Source organism: Crinia signifera, chromosome 7 (assembly GCF_055691185.1).
Source record: "Crinia signifera chromosome 7, ASM5569118v1, whole genome shotgun sequence".
NCBI classification, from domain to species: Eukaryota; Metazoa; Chordata; class Amphibia; order Anura; family Myobatrachidae; genus Crinia; species Crinia signifera.
In genome coordinates, this window is record NC_139223.1 from 41,984,025 (window position 1) to 42,002,690 (window position 18,666).

An 18,666-nucleotide genomic window follows, 5' to 3' on the forward strand; every position below is an offset into this window, starting at 1 on the left:
GTCCTCATACAAGTCGCTATGTGAAATGAGATGACTGGTGGGAGTGAGCTGCCAGACCCTCTGAGCACCAGCAGACAGAGTACCAAGAACCTGTTCACCTTTTGTGCACATATTTATTTTATTATCACTTAATGTAAAAGACCTTTAGGAACATCTCTCCAAATGACCTTTGTTTCTGTTTTGTACTATTGCTGCTAATTGTCTACATATCGGCACTATCCGTCCCTGCTCTGCCCCTTATCCCGCTACATTGTCTCCCACAGGTATTTTGACTCTGTGGATATCTGCAAAATCCACACGGACTGGCATGAAGTCCGTGTCCAGGGCACCTTCCCGAACAAGGCCTCGGTCCCGGTGACCGTTACATCTCTCACGGTGGTGGAACGCACATCTGTGGAGTTTTCCCTCTTCCAGGAAGGCAGCAGGTAAGGACCATAGGCAAGAAAATGGCTGCCCCCCTGATATTCTTACCAACTCGTTTTACTAACGCTAGTAATGTTACCCGCTGGAGGCTGCTGGACTGGGGGGGCCTGTTACTTCTAGAATACAAAACTCCTTCTTGCCAGGAATGGCCACTACCTTACTGTAACTCTTACAGGTCTCCTTAGCCTCTGCGCCTTCCCGACCATGCTCTTCATGCCAACGACGTATGCTTTTAATCCTCCCTTACTAGTACTACTACTACCACTACCACCACCACCACTAACTGTACCATTTGTCTTAAATACTCTGCACTACACACTCATTTAGGATAGCTATACACCAGTGATGGCTAACCTTGACACTCCAGCTGTGAACTACACATCCCAGCATGCCCTGCTATTTGGCCATGCTAAAACTGATGCAGGGCATGCTGGGATGTGTAGTTCAACAACAGCTGGCGAGTCAAGGTTAGCCATACTGATAATGTGTCTCTGCAGGCAAGTTCATATAGGTACACAGTACAATTTTATAAGTGGAAACCCTCTAGCGCTTAAACATGAAAGATGGTACTTCCCTTTATTTGGCGTGGATACTTCTTTACAGACAGGTGTGTGGGATTGATCGTCCTTGTGATTCAACTCTCATAGATTTTTATAGTACATGTAAAAAATGGAGAGTACAGACATCAATATTCCACACTATATAATTAATTCTACACCCGTGCGGATGGATGGAGGCTGTGAAGTATTCTTTCTTCCACCCGACAAAGAAGGGGACAGACAGATATAATCTGTAAGAATGGTGGGTACCAAGACTCACATAAAAATGTGGCTGGTTCCACACATCAAGGTATCTTTAAATCTTTGGTGCGTACCCAACTCACAATTAAGAAGAATGGTATCCTCACATAAAGGTATCTTTTAACCAAACGAAATAAAGAATTCTGTCAAGGGGGTGCGTACCCCAACTCACTGGTGCAAATGTTGTAGTACTCGCATCAAGGTATCTTTTAGGCCACTCAGTTGATAGATCGGAAAAGTGCTTTAATAACTTCCACATCCAGAAGTGACAATATAGAATAAAATCAAACAGAGTAATCACTGTGACTGCCGTATATAATAGAACAGTGGTGAAAACTTGGAGTCTACAACCTGGGAGGTCTTCCGGACGATCCAGCCAGGGAGTAGGTCATTCAGAGTTCCAAGATCCAGCAGTCATCCAGGGATCACCTTCCTCTCAGTACACACAACGCGTTTCGATCCACTCTGGGATCTTTTTCAAGTATATAGGTACCATAGCTTGGATCAGCAGATGAGCCCACAAATCCCCTTCATAACATCTTCATGTAGAACAGTCACTATCATCTTACTCCTTTGTGTTTGGGTGGACACTAAAACTTCATAGCAGTGTCCAAAATTCCTCTGTGTGTGTAACGTTCCAAGTAGCGTGAGATGCCTGGCATGAGTAAGCCACCAGGTCCCATGTAACTCTGTGCTATTATTTGGCACCTTTGTGCCAAAAATGCGTCTCAGTCGCAATGTGACTAGGGCGCATGAGGAGGTTAATTTGATAGGACACTTGTATATTGTGTGCAGCTGAGTCTGTACACAGAGAAGAGCTTGAATTGGGAAAAAGCTGATTGCTACATTGTAGCACGCCGCATACAAAGTCAGAGACTCAGTCGCACACAGGTATACAAGTGTCACATAATCAAATTTATCTACACAGTCTTCGGTTGCATCCTAATCACGTACATCAAGCAGGGCAATCTCAGCTCCTCTCTCATTGCTTATTGAGGTTGAGCTATTTAAGCTATGTTACATTCAGTTTGCCCTCCTGTACTGCTTAGTGCGCCACATCATAATAAGGAGGCGGGCCTTGAGAAATCTCCTTGCGGTATGCACACTGTAACTGTCCTCTTCTCCTGCAGACGATCGGACACAGTGGACGGTCACCTCCTGGACCTCTGCATCATGGTGTTCCGGGCGTCCCATGGGGGTGCTGGGAAGGTGATGCTGGGCAGGCTCATGGCACACAGCAAAAGGGCAGTGAAGAAGTTTGTGGGCTGCGATGTGATGCTGGAGCCCGGAGAGTACGCGGTGGTATGTTGCGCATTTAACCACTGGCATACCGTGAATCTGGCCGCCTCATCCACAGTTCAAGGTACAGTAAGCACAAGACTGATGCGATTGCTTTTCTGCAAGGATGAATCCGGAGTATGGGAACTGACCAGAACGTTTCTTGTCTTCTAGCTTCCAGTCCCACAGGTAGCAGTAATAACCGCCGCTCAGTAGCAGATCCCATGGGGTATATTTTAGCTATTTATAGTTCCCGGCTTGTCATGGTTGAGCAAGTGGAGGCCCAACCAACAACACTTGCAGATGCCATTATTCTGCTGACTGAAGACAAGGGGGAACGACACGAGGTGAGAGCACGCTGCCTTTCCATAGAGACCGATAAGTCATTGTTAGTCCTATATAACAGATGTCATTGTACTCTGCTAAACAGTTGTCCACAATAAAGTGTCCTCAGCATCCAGTTCTTGCATATAGAGCTAGATTACTCATTGAACTCCTTCCACAGGGCCGTGAGGGGATGACCTGCTATTATCTGACACACGGATGGGCCGGGCTTATTGTGGTCGTGGAAAATCGTCATCCCAAGTCCTTTCTGCACATACAGTGTGACTGCACAGACAGCTTCAATGTTGTATCCACCAGAGGGAGCCTCAAAACCAGCGACAGTGTCCCCCCTCTCCACAGGTGACTGTCTTCAGCCTTTCCTGTGCTCTCTGCAGTCCCTCTCCTCTGCTGTCCTTGCATCGCATGTACATATACTTACAGCTTGTTCTTCTCCGTTCTCAGGCAGGTGCTGGTCATCTTGTCCCAGCTGGAGGGCAACGCTGGCTTCTCCATTACTCACCGTCTGGCACATCGGAAAGCTAACCAGGCTTCTCTGAATGATTGGATGTGTAGCAAAGGCACCCACAGCCCCCCTCTGTCCCCTGAGGTCTCTGGTCTACATGGCCCCCGACCACTCTGACAAACACTCACAGCAAGACGTCCCTTTGGGGGGGGGAGGGGGCTTTGACTACCCAGGTACAGTGGGAGCACTTTACAGACTAAACAATTCCCGGAAAACTACACTTGAAATCTACTCAGGACTTTTATCCTGTGTATACAGGGACCCTACCCCATCCTGGAATCCTGCCCGTTACCCCCATATATTTTAAAGGGCCGCATCGTAGGCAAAAAAGAGTACATTTTAATTCCTCAAGTTTAATTTGTGTTTGTTTTTGCTTTTTTAAATTATTTTTTATTTTTATCACTTTTGCGCCCACCACCTTCACTGTGGAGGCAGTGTGACCTGGAACGCGCGACCTCACGAGTCCCTAATGAGCCAATAGGCAGCATTCTCATTAATATTGGCCCAGCCCACAATATGTCCGCCTCCACTGTGAGTAGCTGGTGGCCACACGGTAATTCATCAAGTTAATCCTTAATAAGATACATATTTTAAAAATTCATTGTATATCGAACGCTACATACTTATGGCTGCTAATTCTCTCTCATCAGTGACCATAGAGAAAACTCTATGATCATGAAATATTCGATAATATGCATGGGCGCCAGCTTTACAAGTGAGAGGGAATTGTGTCAATAGACTGCTTTCTTCATTTTCTACTATAGCATCAGCCGGGGCATTCTGCTACTACTCCAAATCTGCACATCCCACTGCCTGCTGAAGTCTTAATGATCACACGGAGCTTATATACCATATATATCGGGGGGGGTGAAACCCACCGTCATGCAATAAATGTAAATCTCATATTTTTTTATTCTCAAGGGAGGAAAATGCAGCCATGATACTTAATTATACAGTAATCCTGTACATTTGCAAACAGGGTAAGTATGAAAGCAAAGAACATTGTTTTTATCACCTCAGAAAGTGTTTTAGACTAACTTATAAGTAGCTGATCTCACGGAAAATGAGGTCTTGCATAGATTTGTATAATCCCTTATGCACCGGCCCCCTCGCAGCTGTGTGACTGGTCATTGTGGCAGAATGTATTGTTCTGAGACATGCATGGCTGGAAACACTAGAGGTGGGGTTTAATAGGGTCAAAGTTCGCTGGGGTGCGGGAAGCCGGACTTTTTTTTTAAAGTGGCGATCAAGCCTTGTAAATGATTGCCACTTAAAAAAAAAAAGTCTGCTTTCGTTCAACATCCCGCAGCGCTGATGAACTCGTCCCGCCATAAATGCAAATTTGTGTGAAAATTAGTTGCGCGTACATGGTTGTATGCAGTTGCTACATCAGGCTTGGACAACCTGTAAGTCATATGTTGTGAAATTACAAGTTCCAGCATGGTTTGTCCTGGCCTGTGCTATTATAGTCTAATTTGTTAGGGAGCCAATCAGCAGCTTGCTTAGTAATGGAAGGCGTTACGAACTTTGTGTGGCAAAGATGGGGGCTTTAGTCTCAGGGAAAGAAGCGCTGCTCACTCATTAACACCCTACCTTAGACTAATTCTTTCCTGCCTACATCCTGAAATGAAATACACTGGGCTATTTGTTTATACCATGTTATGTTCATGTATGTGAAATATGCTAAAGAGAATTGTATTTAATGTATATTATCTGATGTCTGAAATGGATGGTGAAGGGGGAATTGTGTATGGCAATGTATTTCAGCAGGGTCTTTGACTGCTGACAGGACAGGTGATCAGGATAACCACTAGTATGAGGTTGGATTACATGAAATTTTGGCTTAGCCAGCTCAGACCGCAAATCTCTGATTAGTGTCCTGGTTAAAATAATAATTAGGACCCTTTATTCACAGCTGTGACTAATCTGAGGTATTCACCACCATCTGCCCCATCGCTATGCTTTGCTGCCTGGTTCTGCACAGAACGCCATTAACGTGCACTTGTCATCCTCGCATCTTAGAGGCAGCCATTTTGTGCACACTTTTCCCGGTGATAATTCACATGAATATAGCTGCAACTCCTTTTAGCAGTCAATGTGTGTGGTATACCAATAAATCAGGACAGGCCAACCTGTGGCTCTACAAATCCCAGAATGCATTGCCACCGTTTTAACACTCCCTTATAGCAAAACTGTGCAAGGCATGATGGGATTTGTAGTATGACAACATCTGGAGAGCCACAGGTTGGCCAGGCCTGCAATAAATAATAGTGAAGGGCACTGAATAGTTATGGAGAATGGTGTCTGCCACATACCCCTTAACCTTATTTTTGCAATTTGCTGGTGTATTTGGTATATGCTTACAATTATTTGTAGGTTCACCTTCAGGATCAGTCAGGTCTCTGCCACATTGTACTGGTAGAACAATGTTTATCCTTAAAGGCAATACAGTCTAAAAAAAACCCTCCCTGATAGCTTTTACCTTAATAATTCAGTATTGGGACCAAATAATTATTTGCTCACAGCATTGTATACATTGTTTTTACCTCTCAAAACAGAATGAAGGAAGCCATTTTGTGTACTGCAGAGGTAAAAACAGGAAAACTAGAAGTGTTGCCTATAGCAACCAATCAGATCCTTGCTGTCATTACTGTAGTATAGTCTATATATTGCTAGTTACAATTTGATTTGTTGCAATAGACAATAATTTATTTTCTTTTTTAGAGGATGAAATTAATGTCCCTCTATGGTCTTGAAAATGTCATCTACCCACTCACTAGTATCCAATGGCTGAGAGGCACTAAATCTGTCTCATGCATACTAGTTCAACCCATAAAATGGCTGCCTACTCCGTAGGGGAGGTGTATCAAGCTTTGGAGAGATATAAAGTACCAACCAATTAGCTTCTGTCTGTCATTTTTCAGACTTGACCAGTAAAAACCACGGGTAGGCGCTGATTGGCTGGTACTTGATCTCTCCCCAACGCTTGATACAGTACATCTCCCCTGTGTTGACAGCATATGCACTTTAAAGCGCTCCCAATATTTGAATTAAACCTAAACATTTATTTTATCGTTTGGGGTGTAGCTAAAATATGGTCCATTTGATTATACTCATTTTTACCAAAGCTGCTGTGGAATTTGGGGACTTTTTTAATATTTGTTTTTGTTTTTTTTTAACATCCCCTTATTACCGTTAATGGAAATGTCACAATGCAGAAGTAGAAGTTTGTTTCTGGAAATGTGATGCCAATATTACAATTTGATGTTTGCCAAAAGGTCAGACGGATGCAATGCTGTCTTATCGCCCTCCTTACCTTACAGGGTCCTCGCTAGTAGCACAAAGTGGTTATTGTCTTTATTGCGAAAGGGTCTCATTTACAAAGCACGCTGGGTGTTCTGTGAACCTAATCGCCGCTGTTAAACATTTCTCCAAACGTCCGCTGTGTATGCCATGCTCTCTATCCGCAATCCAGACGCACTTTGCTGCGGCACCAATGCTGACAATGCTCTGCGAATCAGCAGCTCCGCACTTTGTAAATGACCTCCACTGCATTCATGTTCTGTCAGATGTCTGTAAAATCCAGTAGAAGACCTTTTTTGGTTCCCCAAACGCTTCCTTCTCTCCCGCCAACTAGTATAATGGGGTCCCTGGTCCCTATCTGTCCCCCCGTCTGCCACAACTGGGAAATATTTGAAACCTGTATATATTGTTCAGCTGTAATAAGACAAAATGCTATTTTATCAGCTTATATACTCAGATTGTATAGATAGATACATTTTGGGTGGCCCTCGCTCCCATCTCAGGTTCTTTCGGACCAAATAAAGATTTTGTTTTTTAAGACTCGTTTCATGCTTTTCTCTCAGCACGTGATCATTTTGCTTTTTCTAATGCAATAGAACATTACTGTACACTATTCAATACTACTCGAAGCCTTGTATCCATTAAACTTGGACTTGTCGGCCACATAAATAACTTAACCCTTTGAGTGCCAAGTTAATTATTATTATTTTTTTTATTGTAAATAATTGCCAAGCAAACGATTTTTATTCATCCTAATGACCTGTCATGTTTACTTTATATAGGAAATATGGTACTTGTTTCCCAGCACGGCGCTCGCGATTTTGATTGCATTGATCGCGGCCGAAGAAATCGCGGCCATCGCATGCAACCAAATCCCATGCGATGCGGTCGACGTGATTTTTACATTGGAATCAATGTAAAATGGTCCCTGAGACCTAATTTTACATTGATTCCAATGTAAAAAGCCCCAAAAACCCCAATTTTAATTGCAAACCCCCCCCCCCTCATGGTTGAAATGCCCCCCCCCCCCCCCCCCCCCCATTGTTAATGCCAACCCGAAGCGCGGCGAGCGCAGGCGGTGCGCGTCCTCTGACCTTTTCATACCCCCACTATCCACGTCGGCGTGGAGTTGATTTTATAAAGTGAGGCGAGCCCGAAGCGTGGCGAGCGCACGCGCATAACTTCACAGGTGTACGCCACGCTTCGGGCTCGCTGCGCTCGCCACACTTTTTAAAATCAAATCCACGCCGACGTGGATAGTGGGGGTATGAAAAGGTCGTAGGACGCGTACCGCCGCCCCTCGCGGGCTCGCTGCACACGCCACGCTTCGGGTTGGCGTCAATACTGGGGTGGCGTTCATAATGGGGGACCATTAAACATACTTAATACCCATGAGGGTGCATATGCACATTGGCCCTTTTTACATTTTTCCCTATGTAAAATCGCGTTCATCGCATGCGATCAACGCGATTTTAACTTTAAAAGCTCATTTACCATTGACCTCTATGGGAAAATCGCGTTGATCGCGTCGCTTGCATCGCATGTCGTTATAATGGCACGTGATCAGCGCGATTTTCTCATTGCCGGCAATAAAGCAGGTAATTGACAGAAAATTGCGTCGATCGCATACCTTAAGTACCTTAACTGAAGGTATGCGATCAACCCCGACGGGCGCCGTGCTAGGAAACAAGTACCGCAGATATAATCTTTTTTTTTTTTACATTTGAATTTATATAACAAATGTGAGACGTTGGCAGTCAAAGGGTTAATAGTATTAATGGCTGTATATGGATCCCGACACACCTAATAAACATTTAAAGGAGTGTAGACAACAGACAGTAATAACGACCTTTGCTGATTTTTTGCGTTTATAATTTGGCAGGATTGTGCCCCCATGCATTTCAGGAAAATGGTAATATGTTCCATGTATGCATCCCGAATACACAGGTACTTGTGCCGCCTCTTGTGTGCTATGTATGGATCACTGTCCATCCAAACCCGGGGGATTTTCACGTTTTACAAACATTAACACATACTTGCCTACCCTCCAGACAGCTGCGGGAGGCTCCCAATACTTGGTGTAGTCCCCCTTATCCCCAGAACAATAGGCATCTCTCCATCATCCTAGTGCAGCTTGCATGATTGTATGTTACTGGCTAATGTGAAAAAAGGCGTGGCTACATGACTGGATCTCAATTTAGCTCCACCCCCTCACAGCATACCCGTGAATCAAAGGTGTTTTCTCATATTGGGGGGTGGGGCCTAATGGCCACATGGCCTCACCTTGAAGTGTCCTGCAGGGATTCCTCTCCTGGCTTCTCCCAGGGGGAGGGACTTTAACCTCTCGGTTACCTGGTTTAATGGTTGCCTGCATGTATTGAGGGATTTTGTTCTCTAGTGCAATAATACTGTATTTGACAGCATCATGACTTTCCATCCGGTGACTTAATTACATTGCCTCTTTCCTCCTATATCAGTGAGCTGTCACCCCATAAGTTTAACTTGAACACTATTGAAAAGTTTTCTAAGAAAACGCAAATAGTCATGCGGCTGGTCCTTCAGGTCAGCCTGGTTTTCCTAATGGTTACCAAGCATTGGCTAATCATGAGGTAAATCATACATGATTAGCCAATCATGCTGGCTGAAGGCCTTCAGGGTGGTACAGACTGGAGTCCTTCCTGTACTGGTCGCTTAACCAGCATCGCTGTTTTCACCCCTGACATACTGTATAGAAACAGTACAAATAAAAGGAGAGTTACCAAGGATGAAAAAGAGGAGAAGGTCTTTAACTTATAAGGATTGAAAAATATTTTAATTTATTTTATTCTAATTAATTTATTCCTCCTCTATCTGCCTCATCTCCTCTGGGGATAGAGTGTGGGCCTATCACTAAGCTGTATATAACTCCTCCCCTTCAGCACGGCCCCAGTCTTGTTCTTCATGCCTTGTAGCAAGGCATGATAGTTACACCTTAGTTTTAATTGTGTTTTCTATTGGACAGAGTGGGAGTTGTATAGTAAATGGGGTGTCCCACTCTTACTGTTGTGTCCCTGTGTACCGCTGCTTGGGTGCTGGGACACTCTTCAGTGTCCATGAAGCTGTGCAGGGGGATACAGTCAATGGGTCAACCTAAAGATGGTTGACATTCATTAGGTCGACACCACTGTGTCGACAAACTGCACGGTGGACAGATCATTAGGTTGACACAAGCATTAGGTCGACATGGTCTACGTCGGTTGTCTCCAACCTTTTTGGGCTGTGAGCTACTCGCAACAAAAGAAACCGCCCTATTATGCAGAAAAATCTGCATAATAACCAAAAAATGCCCTTTACACATTATGCCACACACCACAATGCCCCAGACACAATATGCCACACACTGCAATGTCCAATATGTTGCATACATACCTCCCAACACTGGAGGCAGAGGAGAAGGGACATCTACCCGAAATTAGGGTATCCCCTACTACCGTGGTACTCCTGCAAGGCCACAGCCCCCATTTTTTCCACTACGGGGGCATGGTCAGTGCTCTAAGAGCTGTAGCCACATTGGGTGCGGCCAATGAAAATGGGGTTGTGGTACACATATGCCCCAATAGTGCAGTGCCAGATACACATATGCCCCCGATGCAGTGTAGCTCAGCATAACAGTTGCATGTAGGTCGGTGGTTCGGGGGGGAGCTGTGGCCTGTAAGATGACTACAGTCCCTGCACCGATTAGCGCTGCCCCCAACACTGAAATACTCATGTTGATATTTTGACTGTCAACACTCCCATTGTCGACCTAATGCTTGTGTTGACCTTCAGTGGTGGACCCAATGCATGTCGACTTTAATTGAGTCGACTTAAGTGACCGAATACCATTAAAAATTGCAAACTGGAATGTATCACTATTAATGGTGACCATGTCATGAAGAACTGAGTGTTGCACCTGTCTTAAATATACTTTATTCACTCCATTAATAAATCGTATAGTATTTCCCCCCCTATTATATTGCTAAAATATTACCCTTTTAATTTAATCATTTATTGGCCCTTGATACATTTTTTTAATCATTTTACCCTAATACGCAATCACTTTTAATTGTTTTTGTGGCAGCCTTTCATAATTAATTGGTGCCCGGTCGAGCCACAGTAATTGCATATGTTTTTTTGTTTTTTTTTATAGCTGTTTTGCCTAAACCCGCTGCACAATGCAGCAATAGTCTCACAGATAACAATTGTTCATACACATTTCCTCCATGTGTACATCTGTAGTGTGTAATTCTACAACCTTCCAGCAGGGGGAGCACGTACACCGCAGAATGGATTCTACACCCATTCACAATACTAAGAGGTGTCCCTGAGGTTATTCTGACAAGAGCTAAGGAGAGCTGGATGTAGTAGAATCACCAGAGGAAAAAGGAGTAAACTTTCTATTTATTTTGTTGGCTGATCTATTATGTATAAAGGTCATTTAGTATTTTAGTGGACAAGTCCACTGCTGAGACTTATAAAGAGTTACTTACCCCCAGCTGTCTGCATGGTCTCATACTTGGAATCTATGTCCTTTTTTTGCCATCAGCATTGTTTCAATTTGGTTGGAGGAAAAAATTGATTTTAAGGATTCTGCTGCCCATGGGATGGACAGCGCTGGTACAGCATTATAATTGCAAAGAGGCTGCCGAAACACAAGAACAAGCAGAACTTAATGGGTGGAAATAAAATATTATTATTTTTTTTAACTTCTGTTATACTCATAAAAGGAGAATTAACAATTACTGACAGCATACCATGATTTACCATGATAGGTAAATCTTTACTTCCTTTTACATAGAGGCAGATTTAACCCTTTGTGTGCCAACATCTGTGAGAGATGTTCAAAATATCTGCTGAAGATGCCAATATCGCTCACATTTGTTATATAAAATCCCCCAAAAATGTTGTGTTATATTTCCTATAAAAGGTAAACATTACAGGTTATTATGATGAAAATAATGGGTACTTATATGTTAGTTGGGTGCCCACTAAGCTATTTGCTTAGTGGGCTATTCTGCTTAGGGAAATGACATCACATGGGCCATGCCATGCGATTTCCATATGTAATTTATTCACTGCTCTTTTAGCCCCAGGGGGGATCGCATCGCACCTCCCACAAAATCGCGTGTGATGCAATTTTATAGGGTGTACGATGCCATGACATTAGGTATACAATAATAGCATTGTATGACATACAATGATGGGTACTTGTTTCCTAGCACGGCCACACCGATTAAGATCGGGGTGATCGTGCTGAAAAAAATCGGGTCGATCGCATCGCATGCGATTTGGTCGCATGCGATGCGATCGACGCGACCGACCGATTTTTCACCCGATTTTTTCATTAAATCCAATGTAAATTGGGTCCCTGGGACCCAATTTTACATTGGATTGAATGAAAAAAATTCCCAACCCCCCCAAATTCAAGCGCGTAAACCCCACCCCACGATAGACGGCAACCCGAAGCGTGGCGAGCGCAGCGAGCCCGCGAGGGGCGGCGGTACCCGTCCTCCGACCTTTTCATGCCCTACTATCCACTAGGGCGTGGAGTGAGAATAGAATAGTGTGGCGAGTGCAGCGAGCCACCGAGCCCCAAGCGTGGCGAGCGCACGCGGATACCTTCACAGGTAAACGCGTCCCTTCGCGGGCTTCACAGCTGTCCGCGTCGCCACGGACACCTGTGAAGCCCGCGAAGGGACGCGTATAACTGTGAAGATATCCGCGTCCCCTCGCGGGGCTCGCTGCGCTCGCCACGCTTCGGGCTCGGTGGCTCGCTGCGCTCGCCACACTATTCTATTCTCACTCCACGCCCTAGTGGATAGTAGGGCATGAAAAGGTCGGAGGACGCGTACCGCCGCCCCTCGCGGGCTCGCTGCGCTCGCCACGCTTCGGGTTGGCGTGTATCGTGGGGCGACGACGGGGACATTTATAATGTGAAATGGGTCATATTGACCCATTTCACATTTTTTTACATTTTTACACCATTTCAATGTTAAAAATTTTTTTTAACATTGAATCCTATGCAAAAATCGGGTGCATCGCGTCGCATCGCGTCGGGACCAATGTTAATGGTCCCGACCGACGCGATGCCCCCGATATTTTAACTTCCCGACAAGATTTCAATGTTAAAAATTTTTTTAACATTGAAGTCAATGGAAATATCGGGGGCATCGCGTCGGTCGCGTCGGGACCAATGTTAATGGTCCCGACCGACGCGATGCCCCCGATTTTTGTTTCCTAGCCGGCAAAATGGACCTGATTTCAAAAGAAATCGGGTCCATCGGGGTAATCGTGTCCCTTAATTAAGGGACACGATTACTTAAGATTGTGGCCGTGCTAGGAAACAAGTACCCAATGATGTTCTAGGCACCCCCCCCCCCCCCCCACACACACACACACACACACACACACACACACTATCCACGCCACCCGCGAGCGCGGCGAGCAACCGAGCCCGAAGCGGGGCGAGCGGACACGGAATACATGTAAAGTAATCCGCGTGCGCTCGCCACACTATATAAATTCAACTCCACGCCGACGTGGATAGTGGGGGTATGAAAAGGAGGACGCGTTCCGCTGCGCACGCCACACTTCGGGACATGCGATTTTGCAGGAGGTGCGATGCGATCCCCCGGGGCTAAGAGAGCAGTGAATAAATTACATAGGAAAATCGCATGCCACTTAAAATGGCCCATGCGATGCGATTTCCCTAAGTAACCATACTTATGCTAATTGGGCGCCCAACTAACATATAAGTACCTGCTATTCTTGTTATCCGTTGTTTTGAAAAAAATGATGCTCCTTTCAGCTAGGACACAGCTGATGCTATGCCAGAGTCTACTGTGAATGTACAGGTCTCCAGGAATATGGCGGGGTAGCCACATTGGTTGGTTTTGTCTTGTAAATGATTGCAGTTTTAAAAATGTGTGGGCTCGCACAAAAGTCCTACACCTCTGGAACTCTGTTCCATTTAGCCCCTGCACTCAGAATTTTTGGGAGTTAAGTTTATATATTGTCCCGAGTAATCCCAGCCAACATTCAGAGCATACTTGCCTACTTAATGGTGTTCCTGCTGTAGCCTTGCATTCCGCTTTCACCAGCATTTTAAAAGCAGGGGGCAGGGCTAACTGTCATTTTTCAAACATAACAGCTGATTGGCTGGAGTACCATTGATCACTCATTAAATCTGCCCCATAGAGTCAGATGAAAAATAAGGAGGAGTAGAGTACGGGTAGGAGATGAAGGAAGGTCAGCAAATATTTCCTTTTCTTTTTCCCTCAAAAACTTTTACAAATTGTTGCTAGTTTTATAATCCTCATCCTGGGACCCCAAGTACAAATGGGGCAATTTCCCAGAACTCCTAGCATTAGTGTGCCCTTGATCCTGGGTGGCAAAAGATTTTGTTTCCAATACAATGTACAATCTAATAACCATAATTCCCAAAAAATTAGATCCTGGAACCCGAACTGGTGTATGTACCTACAGGTTGTAATGTACACCCTCTGACAATACACAATAAAGCATTCATTTGGTGTACAGACAGCACTAGCAGAGCCAATAACAACCAAACCATCCAGGATTGGACTGGCCCACAGGTTACCAGAAGAAATCCCTGGTGGGCTTCACCACCTGAGGATCCATCTCTACGCTTCCGGACTCAAATTGCACATGGTTACTTTGTTAAAGGGTCAGTTACCCGATGGACAGGACGACTGATAGACACGGGAGCTTAAGTTGACATCTACAATAACTGCACCAATATTTGACTAATGGTTAGTGATGGCTGGCCACACCCCCTCTGTGGCAGATGACCACATCCCTTAGGCCTGGGCCCCTGGTGGGCCCATCATGCCCCAGACTGACACTGAAACCATCTCACCCTCCTCCACTCGCCAGCCTTGTTGCCCACTGTTAGATTTATCTCCACAGACTCTGCTCTCCCCTTCCATCTCCGCTGCCCCTTGCCTCTACTTGCCCCAATCATTCAAACAGTACAGGATGATGACAGAAGAGGCTCTCTCTGCCTCAGCTACAGTGCAATTCAGGTCACCCCCCAATACCTCTGGGCCTTACAGCTAGTACATGGACTTTCCCATCATCTCAACAGTCCAGACTGCTGCGAGGACTATCCCACTCATAGCCACCTGCCAATAGTGCCTGCAGCCTCCCAGTGCTATCTTTGTGGTGTACAGTGAAAGCCTAGCGCTGTAATATCACTAGTCGTGCCCCTGCTCTCCCCACAGTACCCCCATTCTCCGTTATGCTCCCCAGTATTGTATGTATCCGGAGTAAAACTTTGTAGACTAGTGGAATATAGCAGCAGCCTGACTTCCAGTGAGCAGCGAGAGCAACAGCCAACTTCAGCTTGCGGACATGCAACTCAGAATAAAGAACTTGGCTCATGTGTAACTGACAGTAGGAGATCGATGCCTTTGTCAAACCTTAGGAATAATTTATATAGCACAATGCACTTGTGGAAGTCTTGAGACAAAATACAAATGAAAGAAATAAGAAGGTGCAGGTACAATTCTGTAACACTCAAAAATATGGTTTTTAAACATATATGGAATTATTTAGAGTTAGGAGCAAAACAAAAAATAAAATAAAAAATGTGCGGAGCCCGGGGGTAGCATGGTCAGCCCCTGGATACAAGCAGCCTGGGATCCTCAGAGGAGGACCACACATCATAGGGTCCCCACAGCGGACTGCGGTTGTATGTGTGGAAATATGCCTCCTATGTGTCTAAATTCCGACCAACATCACAAAGGCGTGATTCTAACTGACTCTGTAAGCAGCCAAGTTACCCCTTGCAACCATGCGAGGGGATATGTTATCCCCTTTGCATGTGATGTGTTGTACCCACTTACATGTGCCCCCACCATCAGAAATTATCAGAAGTTACCGACCATGGAATGATTTTTCCTGCCTTCAAAATATAAGTCAGTGGCGCCAGGACGAAGATAGGGCTGGTGGCTAATGGCAGCCGCCCACCCCTGGGAGACTTTGTCCCGTCCGCATTCCCATGGCCCAACACCGCCATCGACTCCGTCCCTCCCACCCAGCTGGAAATGGCCCAGTGACACAGTAAATTGCCACGGTCAATCGCAGTAGGGGGTTTGCACATGCACAGAAATGCGCTGTCACAAACTGACCATCGGTCGGGTTTGAACCAGAATCGGATAGAAAATGTGTTGTTGGTCAGAATTTAGAATATGGAGCAGGGAAGCCTGGCTATTCTATGGCACAGGGCATGTCACAAGTATTCAGAGCAGATTGTAATGCACTATGAGATGGCTGTGTACATTATACAACTGTCCCCGTCTTACAAGTGCGACATAATGTGTGACTACAGAAACAGCTCTTTAGCTCGGTACACACTAGACCACACGTGTAACCAGCGAGATCATGCATTCACACTTGCCGACACCAGCAGTGACATCGTGCCGGTGGCAGCAATGCTTCATTCCACAGCATGGCCCTCTCTAGCGATGTCTTCTGTCGGCCCTGCATGCAGAGACGATGGAGGATGTTGCGGTCTATGCACGGGAACGTGCATTGTCAGCGACACAGAGCGTACACACTGGACGCTCTGTACATTTCACTGTTCCAACCCGTTCGTTCAGTCAGCGGTGTATAGCTTGTAAGGAGGAGGTTCCAGTCGCCTGTGTGCGATCTCTGAGAGTGACAAGTATCTCAGCAGGTGAGAGCAAGGGTTGTAGGTGCCCCAAATGAAATCCTTGACGCGTTTCTCCGCTAGGTACAAACGGCGGTTTCTTCAGAAGGAATATCGATCTTGAGCTGGGTTTAATTTAATGTTTACTAATATTTTTCTAAGGAAAAATCTTTTAGGAAAATTGCCCTATCTGTATTCTTTCTCAGAATAATCTATATTGGGTCATTGTTTATTGTTATTTTATGTTTTTATTTTTTAAAGTACTCTCAAGCTAATACATTTTGAATAATTTTTCAGGTGTGTGGCGCTCTCTTTGGGCGGTATTCAATGAGCCAGAATCGCCAAGTTTTATGGCGATTCTGTGTTTTTTTCATGTGTGCCGGCGATTTTATGAGCTGTATAAGCGAATCACCCTATTCAATGACCTATAATCGCCGTTGAGGACCGGTGAATGAAGCACCAATCGCCAAATGTAATTCTCTAAAAATCGCCGTTTTTAGTCTATAGGATTTTGCATGGGGAATCGACGGTAGTCGAGGGGAATCGCCAAAAGTGTATTCAATGTGAAGTTGGCGATTCCTTTTTCTTGTTACATATCGCCGTTCCTCACCGAGTGTCCCTCGTCATTTTTTTCTGGTGAACTTTGATAGGAACATGTCAAATAATTGGTTTTAAGTGTTCTATTTAACTGTGCAAGTGTAATGTATTATTATTTGCTGCCCTTGTGTGATGTGATGGTCGTAGAAGTGCTATACAAATATATATTTAATTTTTTGAGGTATTTTTTTTTTCTCCCACAAAGCACTGTTCTTACCCATGGTGCACCTCACTTACCCATGATTCTCCTCCCCACCTCACTCCTTCGTTTGCCCTTTGTGCAGATTACCCCGATTTTGCCGGCTGCAGTATTGGAAGCGTTTATTCAGGGTAAATAGCATTTCTCTTGCATTTCACTGCATTTTTTTAAACACTGACGACATTACTGACGCTGTTTTGGGAAACGCAGGGTTGGCTGAGAATCGCCGTTAGGGCCGGCGATTCTCAGCCACGTTGAATAGGGTGACTCGGCGACTCCACACGAATCCCCATGCATGGCGATTCACAGCAAAAAAACGGCGATTGGCAGGCGAATGTAAAATCTGAATCACTGTGACCAACGATTCAGGACATTGAATACCGCCCTTTGAGTCAGATATATTTAAGTACATATGTGTACAGGAATAATTGGTTTATATTGCCTAACTACCCATTATTTTCATTAGCAATTTCCAAAATTGCTTTTGGGAGCAGCCAATACGTATTCATCCTAACTAACATATGTTAATATATATATATTGGAAAGCGGAGCAACCACGTGACTATTGCACCCGATTGTTTTCTTTAAATTAAAATATGTCCATCTGTTCCCCTTTTCGAGGCCTATTCATATAAGGGCATACCTACCTACCTGTCACATCTCACAGGAGACGTTGCTTGGCACTTCAGGGAGGCAGGGCCGGGTTGTGACGTCACTAGGCTATGTGACATTAATTTACATATTTCACTCTGCCCCCTAGTGTCGGTATTCCACTGTTAATCTCTGTATACTGCCTGCTTTACTATGATACAGGTGGAATGCGGGAGATGTTGTCTTTCTTCCATGAGTACAGGAGACTACCAAATAAATCGTGAGTCTTCAGCAACTCGTGGGAGACTAGGCAAGTATGTTATAGGGGAACGGATTATGGATTTCCCTGGCAATTAAGTATCCAACTCATTGCGAGTAGAACCAATGGATGAATAATCACCGGAGCAATTCCACATTTCTCCGCTGCAGAGACGGCTTATCCGAAGCTCAGCTGTCCCCGCGATGCCTATCTGGGATACTTGAGCAGTGGTCTCACCTGGCAAAATCCGCACCAGGTGAAGGTGCTGAAGGCTCCTGCTGTAAAGCTCTGACAAGCATTTTTCAAACATTGATGAATTTAGGTCCCTATACCAGTGTGTGGGGACAGCGGGCTAGATCGGGCCGATTGAACTTGTGGGTGGTGAGCTCAGGTGCAAAAATATAATTTGGGCCTACCTCAAGTTCACAATATGCAACATGGCAGTGGGTGACAGGGAGAGTCAGAGGGTGAGAGGAAGTGGCAGAGGGGGTTATTCTGGTTCACTCGCAAAGGCACAATCACTTTCTAATGGGCAAATGATTGTGCCTTTGCGAGTGAACCAGAATAACCCCCTAAGTCTGGGGAAGAGATTAGTGAAGAGAAAGTAGAAGGTGATAACGCACCAACCAGCTGTGTTTAAAAAATCTTATCCCCAGGGTTAATACATCTGCCCCAATT

At 45.1% G+C, this 18,666-nt stretch overlaps 1 protein-coding gene across 2 annotated transcripts in view; it reads left to right on the plus strand.

Annotated features, from left to right (window-relative positions):
- Positions 1 to 7,189, plus strand: part of CAPN15 (calpain 15) — a 49,354-nt gene extending 42,165 nt beyond the window's left edge. For both annotated transcript variants that reach the window (XM_083152906.1, XM_083152905.1), the window contains exons 8-12: positions 264 to 425; positions 2,354 to 2,586; positions 2,676 to 2,848; positions 3,007 to 3,185; positions 3,288 to 7,189. In XM_083152906.1, coding sequence (XP_083009032.1) covers positions 264 to 425; positions 2,354 to 2,586; positions 2,676 to 2,848; positions 3,007 to 3,185; positions 3,288 to 3,465 — 925 coding nt within the window. In that variant the 3' untranslated portion in view covers positions 3,466 to 7,189. The remainder of the gene's footprint in view (positions 1 to 263; positions 426 to 2,353; positions 2,587 to 2,675; positions 2,849 to 3,006; positions 3,186 to 3,287) is intronic.
- Positions 7,190 to 18,666: the final 11,477 nt, after the last annotated feature.